Below are 8,964 nucleotides of genomic sequence, written 5' to 3'. Positions count from 1 at the left end.
TAATTGGTTGGTTGGTGTGTTAACGTGTGAGTCTTTGGATTAAGAAGGTATTATTAACTTTAGCTCGAAAATTCGATTTTTGGCCATGTCTGGTTGAAAAATGAAGTGAAAATAATAAAAATGTTGTGTGAAATTGAGCTATTTTTATTATTGATATTGAGGTGATGAATTTACATCACCAGTTTGAGATGAAGAACAGGGAAGCATTAAAGTAGTCAGATTAAAGAAATGAATTGTTATGAACCAGAATCAGTACATATTGAATCTTCTATTATGAATTGAAATGTTAGATTGCAAGTTGATCGACACACAAGTTGCTCTAAAAATCTCTCTATAGTTTTGGTCTTTTATTACTCAGTTATTCATTTTAATTTTACATATAACAAAATTTTAAAAAATGTATAATAATTTAAAAAGATGAAATAAAATAATAAAGTTGTGGTATGATACAGATTTTGATTTGGAGTATGGATTGTTGGGGCTGTGGTACGACACAAAATTGAAGAAAAATGATAATGTAACAAAATTATTACTATGATTTGGAATAGTATAATTTATGGTTCGGTTTACTGAAATCCCAAGGGCTACTGTAATGGGTTGGATGAGAATTACTTTTGATTGATATCATTTTTCCAATATGGTAGAGGAAATCAACAGCTAATATTTTTGGTATGTTTTACTTTTGATTGTTTTTTCATTTTTTCCAATATGGTATGTCATCTCCTACTCGTTTACTTTGCAAATGAGTTTATAAGTGAAAATGTGTGCATAATATAAAGGAAAGAGATATACATCAAAGCTCTAAAATGTAGATGTTGGAATAAGTCACTACATATAACCAAAATTTATTTGGACGATACACAACATAAGAAAATATACTCGATTTAAGCATTCATTAATCAACTGAGATGTACATTAGCAAGTAAAAAAGTTATCCCAAAAGAAAAAAATTGTCTATACTCTTTCGTGCTCAAGTTATGTAAAAGCATTTGAATCACAGCCATAGACATCAATTTTAAACATTATGATTATATATATGAATAGGGTAGCTCAGGATAAACCAATTTTCAATTGTGAATTGCCTTCAAAACCATAATACCAAACCATGAGCACTTTATCCAAAAAGTTGGCCATTAGAGCATCTCCAGTGGGCGGATGTCCCACTCGGACATCCACTAGGACATCCCGAAAACACCTCCCGCCACGTCACTAGGACATCCCCTTCACAATCCGCCCTTCCCATCGCCCTTCCCACTAGGACTTCCCGCAATATAAAAAATCACAAATTCACAAATAAAACAATTTACGTTTACGGAAATAAAATTTCAACATGAATACGAACGGGAAAAATTAACAACTTCATTTAAAAAAAACATACATGATTTGAAAAAAAAATTACATAGTAATAAAACAAAAAAAAGTACTAACATCAACGTCAACCCTTCCGCGTCCAAACCTCTTCAATAAAATTCAACGAGCCGTATATATAGAGTTTAAAAAAAATTAAAAAAAATTTAAAAATCGGACGTCCGACCCAGACGTCCGACCCACGCCACAATGGCGTACGTCCGCCCGCCCGTCGCGCCGACGTCCGAGGACACCCGACGTCCTCACGGGACGTCCGTATCCGACCTCCCCTGCCATAATGGCGGACGTCCCGGTCGCCCGTCGCGCACGTCCGACCGGACGTCCGCCATTGGAGATGCTCTTATTTCTTTGCAATTTGAGATTAGCTAGTTTAATAGTTCTTACTAGTGAGATTATAAAGTACTTCCCTCTCAGATTTCACCATCCCAGAGCTCTTGTAAGTTTTTGTAGTAACCCAACGTTTCATGCACAAAAGTATTCCCAGGGACTAATTTCACCTGCAAGAGAAATCACACAAGTCATCACTAGTTTCAAATTTCGTTTAAACGCAGGTTTGTTTTCTAGCTACAAAACCTCTTGGTAGTCAAGCAACATACTATCTTATCAATATATCTCAATTTCACAATGCACCTCCAACCTAATTTTGCAATATAGAATGTATTTTCGGAGTACTATGTTATGGCGACTTTACCTGCTCAATTTCGGAGAACTTGTCACACAAATCTTGAGGAATAGCCCAATCAAACACATCAAAGTTCTCTTTAGTCCTCTTCTCATTAGTGCTCTTTGGAAGCAAACTGTGGCCCATCTGCAAACCCCAGCGCAAAGCAACTTGTGCCGGAGTCTTCCCCAATTTCTCACCAATCAAATTCAATACTTGATTTTCAAGCATATTACCAAGAGGTCTGTATCCCTATAAATCAACATACATAAATCAAATGTTTCAAAAACAGAGTATATCAAGAGGTGATGAAATCTATCATGCCACAGAAACAATACTAACCGATAGATGAACCCCCTTGGATTGACAGAAGCTATGCAGCTGCTGCTGTTGCCAGTCAGGGTGGCATTCCACCTGATTGACGGATGGAGGAATACGAGCTATGTCTAGCAAGTCCCCAAGCTTCTTGGATGAGAAATTGCTCACACCAATTGCCCGAGCCTTGCCAGCATCGCAGAGTGACTCCATTGCTGCCCACGTACTTGGTATGTCGACTTTAGTGAGATTCTCGGGATCAAAAGTTACTGAACCTTTCTTCATGCTAACAGGCCAGTGCATCTTCATATGCATCAAACCACAAACAAAATTAGCACAATCACTACTAAAATTGGAAGCTAATAAAATTAGCACTAACATTAACAATAACATTGGCATTAGCATTAACCAAAGCTCACCAGATAAAGATCAACATAGTCAAGCTGCAGATCACTCAAGGTTCTGTTTAAGGCCAAAGGTACATCTTCTGGAGCATGATCAGAACACCTGAAAATTTGGGATTAAGAAGGGTGATTCTTATTAAAAACATACAATTATTGGAGCAATTTGCAGTTATAGCAAACCAGAGCTTGGAAGTAATCCACAAATCTTTGCGCTTCACCACCCCTTCATCAAACAGCTTCTTAAGAGTTTTACCTATCTGCAACAAGAAATATAATCTATTTGTGTTATATAGTTAAACAATTTGCATCTACAACAAGAAAATATCGAATAAAATAGTTTTACCTCTTTCTCATTGCCATATCTTTGAGCGCAATCAATATGCCGATACCCAACCTGCATTTTCAGAATTATACCCACTATTAGATTCATAAAACGAAATTGAACAAATTATGAATTTTAATGCCAATGCATTACGATTTTTACGATCTGAACAGAGAGCTGTGCCTATAGTAGTACTCCTTCATAAGATGCTAAACAGAGAGATCAATTGTTCAATTTATAGTATGTTTCAACTCTCCTAACTAAATCGAGCAAGATTTTTATACTAAACGAACACCAAAACCAAATTAGAACAAATTACGATATTGTATGGGAAGAAAATGTTGTTCTAGCAGAGTTTAGATTCTACTAATATAGAAGAGTTGGCGTTACGAGAGATAACATGAGAATGAAGAGAAACCTTAATTGCGGTGGTGATGGCGTCGCCGACGACTCCGTCATCAGCCTTCCATGTGCCGAGTCCAACTGACGGGATTTTTGCGCCATTGTTCAGCTCGAAATGTCGATTCGATTTCGCCATCTTTTTACTCACGAGATTAGTGCCTGTTTTATAAATTGGTTATAGAAAATGATTTATTGGAAACTTATACTCTTGAGTAGTACCGCCATGGGAGCCACGGGATGAGTAAAGAATCGCAATAAATTAAGCCCCTAATAATTAGTCAATTTATGTAACCAACCCTCAATAGGGGTTCGGTTGGCAAAATTAAATCATGATTAAATATATATCAGGTTTGGTTCATAAGATTGAACTATTAACTTAACTCTAGACGGATAGTCTCATGATAATTAGTCATAGCCTTCCCCCTCCCACTAAAATAATCTCACAACTTAATCCTAGATGGATAGTCTCATGATATTAGTCATAAAACGTCACCTTTGGGAATTGCAATAATTACAGTTTTGCAAAATTTACTAGACCAATATTGGCCATACACTAAATCTTATTTTGAGTGTTAAAAATTTATCTCATTATAAAGTCAACTTAATTTATTTTGCATTTTTCTACTGGACAAAACTAAATATGAATGTGTAGTGCAGCTACGACGAAAAATTTGTGAAACATATACACAAAACGGTGTAAACTTTGAGTTTGGCATAAAAGATTGGAATAAAATTATTTTTTGGTGTATCATATACGTAAAAATGGATTCAAATTTGATGTAAATGATTGAAGATCAAAACCAATGGCAGAACTAAATTGAACCTATAAGGGGCTTAAGCCCCCCACCGGCAACGCGTCACGCGGGTGGCTCGTAACTCGTCACGCCGGGATGAGACGGAGGCGAGACTTGTTGCAGCGTCCCGTCTCTTCCCCAGCCCGCCGAGCGTCCCGTCCCGCCGAGACGGATGGCGAGCCGTCTCGCCACGCGCCCGCGCGACGTGGCGCGCTCCGGCGCCATGCGTGACGCCCACTCGCCGGCCCGCGAGTGGGCATCGTCACGCTGACGCAATAAATCATTTTTTTAAATTTTAAATTTAAAAAAATAAATAAATAATAGAAAAACGGTAATATTACCGTTTTTTCGACGGTTTTTTCTTTTTTTAAATATTTTTTTACTCAATAAATACTCCTACTTCATCCTCATTTCACACACAAATACACAACTATTCTTCCAAAATCATCTCCATTTCCTATCCAATTTTCATCTAACCTCTCATCACAAAATGTCAGGCGACGGAAACCCTGGCAGTGGCGGCTCCGGCGGGTTTGACATCAACGCGTTCGGCGACTGGGGGGCATGTACAATGTCCTGGGTGGTGGTTCCGGTTCGTCGACGCCGGGAACCCAGAGTTCGTCGACGCCGACGGGGTACCAACCACCCCATTTTGATGTGGATGCATACGTCCGCCCCTCTGCCCCGAGGTATTCGCAGGGATTATCCCAGATTCGGGAGAATTATTCGGTTGAACCCACTCCAGAAGGAGACCGAGGCGGTGGAGGAGGCCGAGATGGTGGAAGTGAAGGGGCTGACAGCGAAAGCGTGCGGACAAAACGGATCACATGAATTTGATCTATTTAGCAGATTATTTAGATAAAATCTATTCGCGTAATTATCACATGTATCATGCTCATAACTTGAATTAAAACATGCTTTAGCACATAAAATTCCTAAAACATGCTTATTACGGAATTAGCCAATTTACCTCGTTGATTCAATCAAGAATCGATGATGGCTTGCTCCGTCTCCACCTGAAGATCTTCAATACAAGACCTCGGACCTTCTGACTGGTGTCCCGGACTATACGCTGATATTTGTGTGGGCAAATCTCACCAACGTACTAGGACTCGAATAATGGAAGACAGAACTCAGCTCACGGAGGAGAGCACAATTTTCGAAAATCACTCTTTAGAGGGGGGACGAAAATTTGACAAATTAATTGTTGTGTTTCTGTCTCCTTTATTCTCCCATTTATTTAAGTCACATATTGGGCCCAGTCAGGGATCTAAGGAAGAATCTAGAACATGCCTCACCCAATTAGCTTTTTACTAATTAAATTGAACACACAATTTAATATAAGCTTATATTGGAATATTACGAGCAGCCACTACAGAAGTAATATTGCACTGCCTTCCAAATCCAAAATTACAAGTATTCCGAATTTCCTATAATTGTATTTGATTTAATTCCCGCGCTTAAGATGGAAACATCCATTAATTAATTAATGTCTGCTATAGACTTAATTAATTAACATATTCCGAATTCCAAGAGTGGACTTAGCAAGAAACTCTTATTTATTATTCATAGAGTAATCAAACTCCAACTAGCTAGGTTCCGAATAATAAAACCTCGTTTCGAGCTCCTCTTGTGGATGTTATCAAACGAGACTCCCCTCGCGCACGTTTCAACATAATAGCAATCCTGGCACCTCTAGATAATGATCACCACTACGCAATATACCTGGATCGTTGGGTTACGAAAAACCGCACCTTTGGTAAGTCAAAGTAGTGGATACTCAATATCGTATGCTCAATGCTAACGTACATTGATTAAGAAATTAATTCTCAAGACCTCGTCTTTCAGTAGATAGCATAAAGACTCGTCTTGCTGTTAGATCCATTAAGTGCTATACCACACCAACGTCATCTTATTTCAATAAGGTTTAGAAATAATCGGACTGACATTGCAACCTTTCGCGATAGGTAGTCTAGGCCTATCTAGGTTGTGAAATTCTTATTTTTCTTTGTTTAGAACTGACCGTGTTATCTTAAATTGGACGACGCCCACAACCGGTCTACTAAAACAAAGACTTAGACTTTGTTACGTTTGCTCATACATTTAAATATGCAATAAACAACCATTAAATGTAAAACATAACAACATTATGACAAAAATAATCTGTTGCATTTATTGGAAAATAACCATTAGAGTTTTACAGTATCCAATCACTCGAAAGGTGATTTCTAGTATACAAAACCCTAACAATCTCCCATTTATACTCAAAACAGCTTTCGAGTATACAAAATAGTAGTGCACATGTCTAAATTTCTCCCACTTATACTGAAAGCGAGTTGAGGTCTTGAATGAGTCGAACTCCCATCCCTTCAACGTGGCACTCGAACGGTTTTACCGCCAAAGCCTTTGTAAAAGGATCTGCCAGGTTGTTATCTGACGCAATCTTGACCACTTTTATGTCTCCTCTCTCCACTATATCTCTAATGATATGATACTTCCGCTCTATGTGTTTGCTCGCTTTGTGAGCTCTTGGTTCTTTCGAGTTTGCCACAGCACCAGAATTATCACAATAAATAGTGATGCTCTTGGGCAGATTCGAAACCACACCTAAATCCATAAGGAAGTTCTTGAACCATACAGCCTCTTTTGCAGCCTCTGATACGGCCACATACTCGGCTTCCATGGTCGAGTCCGCGATGCATTTCTGCTTCACACTCTTCCAAATTATGGCTCCACCTCCTAAGGTGAACACATATCCTGAAGTAGATTTTCTCGAGTCCTGATCAGCTTGAAATTCTGAGTCAGTATATCCCAAAGGACAGAGCTCGACTGCATTGTAAACTAGAGCATAGTCCTTAGTCCGTTTAAGGTACTTGAGCATGTTCTTTACGGCAGTCCAATGTCCTTGGCCCGGATTCGACTGATATCTTGCCACCATGCTAACAGCAAAGCAAATATCTGGTCTAGTACAAAGCATAGCATACATGAGACTTCCAACTGCCGAAGCATATGAAATCCTTCTCATTGCTTGTATCTCAGACGGCGTTTTAGGGCACATCTCTTGAGATAAATGGATGCCATGTCTAAAAGGTAAGAAACCTTTCTTGGCGTCCTGCATGCTAAAACGACTAAGTACTGTTTCGATGTAAGATTCTTGAGATAAGCACAACATCTTCTTCTCTCGATTCCGAAGAACCTTGATCCCGAGGATGTGTCCCGCGTCTCCCATATCCTTCATCTCGAACTGGTTTGATAACCATGTTCAAACTGATGACAACATCTTTTTATTGTTTCCAATTAGAAGAATGTCATCTACATATAAAACTAAGAACACCACATTCCCCTTATCAACTTTCTTATATACGCAGCTCTCACTTGGGCACTTTTCGAATCCAAACTTGCAAACAGTTTGATCGAAACATTGGTTCCACGATCTGGATGCTTGCTTGAGGCCATAAATGGCCTTCTTAAGCTTCCAAACCATGTGTTCTTTGCCCTTTATGGCATATCCTTTGGGTTGTTCCATGTAGATGGTCTCCTCAAGACTGCCGTTTAGAAATGCAGTCTTAACGTCCATCTGCCATACATCCCAATCCATATAAGCTGCAATAGACAACAGTATCCGGATCGATTTGAGCATGGCCACTGGGGAGAAGGTCTCATCATAATCGATGCCTTCCTTTTGGGTATACCCCTTGGCCACTAGTCTTGCTTTGAAGACTTTAACTCGTCCATCGGGTCCACGTTTACGTTTATATATCCACTTACTCCCAATGGCAGTACAACCTTCGGGTAGGACGGACAAATCGTAGACGTCTTTGTCCATCATAGATTGTAGTTCTGAATCCATTGCTTTTACCCATTCGCAATGATCAATATCTGCCTGCGCCTCCGCAAAGTTCCAGGGATCTAATACATTGCTGTCCGAGGAGTGATCCATAGATTCTCCCAAACCAATGTATCTGTCGGGCTCATGTGAGACCCTCCCACTGCGGCGCGGCACTACAATATTTTGAGTAGAAGTTGAAGTTTCGGGAATTGTTTGTACACTTGGTACTTGTTCTTGGTTAATGGAACTTGTGACTGAAGTTAGCTCATCAAGAGCCACTTCACTGCTAGGTTTATGATTCATTACATAGTCTTCCTCTAAGAATGTCGCGTGAGTGCTCACAATGACTTTCTTATCTCGGAGACTAAAGAATTCATAACCTTTCGTTCCTTTGGGATAACCTATAAACAAACATACCTCCGTCCTAGATCCTAGCTTAGTTGGATCATTTTTCAATACATGAGCCGGGCAACCCCAAACCTTGAGATGTGCTAGATTGGGCTTACGCCCAGTCCACAACTCATATGGAGTTTTAGGTACGGATTTTGATAGTAAATTGTCTAAAATATGACTTGCGGAAAGCAAGTCATGTCCCCAAAACAAAATAGGCAGACGTGCATAACTCATCATCGATCGAACCATGTTTAATAAGGTCCTGTTCCTTCTTTCAGCCACGCCGTTCTGCTGGGGCGTGCCCGGCGCAGTCAGTTGGGATTGAATTCCCACATCCGATAAGTAGTCCAAAAATTCGGTACTGAGGTATTCGCCTCCACGATCAGATCGTAGGCATTTGATATTCTTCTCATGATACTTCTCCACAAGTGTCTTAAAGTCTTTAAACTTGTCAAAAGACTCTGACTTGTGACGCA

At 39.5% G+C, this 8,964-nt stretch overlaps 1 protein-coding gene across 1 annotated transcript; it reads right to left on the bottom strand.

The window, feature by feature from the left end:
- Positions 1-1,638: 1,638 nt before the first annotated feature.
- LOC121761186 (NADPH-dependent aldo-keto reductase, chloroplastic-like) lies at positions 1,639-3,620 on the bottom strand. Its single transcript, XM_042156794.1, has 7 exons — positions 3,489-3,620; positions 3,092-3,142; positions 2,929-3,005; positions 2,764-2,851; positions 2,372-2,647; positions 2,060-2,281; positions 1,639-1,865 (listed from the first exon to the last, which is right to left on the bottom strand). Exons 1-7 carry the CDS (start codon positions 3,606-3,608, stop codon positions 1,779-1,781), a joined length of 921 nt encoding a protein of 306 aa, XP_042012728.1. The 5' UTR covers positions 3,609-3,620; the 3' UTR covers positions 1,639-1,778.
- Between the last annotated feature and the right edge of the window lie 5,344 nt (positions 3,621-8,964).

The sequence above is a fragment of the Salvia splendens genome, chromosome 13 (genome assembly GCF_004379255.2).
Source record: "Salvia splendens isolate huo1 chromosome 13, SspV2, whole genome shotgun sequence".
NCBI classification, from domain to species: domain Eukaryota; kingdom Viridiplantae; phylum Streptophyta; class Magnoliopsida; order Lamiales; family Lamiaceae; genus Salvia; species Salvia splendens.
Note: the sequence above shows the minus strand (reverse complement) of the source record. Positions and strands in the feature narration are given on the sequence as shown.

Bases quoted from the DNA above. Each gene is read 5' to 3' on its own strand.
- LOC121761186 (XM_042156794.1), bottom strand. From the start codon at position 3,608: ATGGCGAAATCGAATCGACATTTCGAGCTGAACAATGGCGCAAAAATC. The intron at 2,282-2,371 runs GTTAGTATTGTT...GTTGATTTATAG, and splicing joins CCAAGGGGGTTCATCTATCG to GGATACAGACCTCTTGGTAA. The intron at 1,866-2,059 runs GTAAAGTCGCCA...TTTCTCTTGCAG, and splicing joins AGTTCTCCGAAATTGAGCAG to GTGAAATTAGTCCCTGGGAA.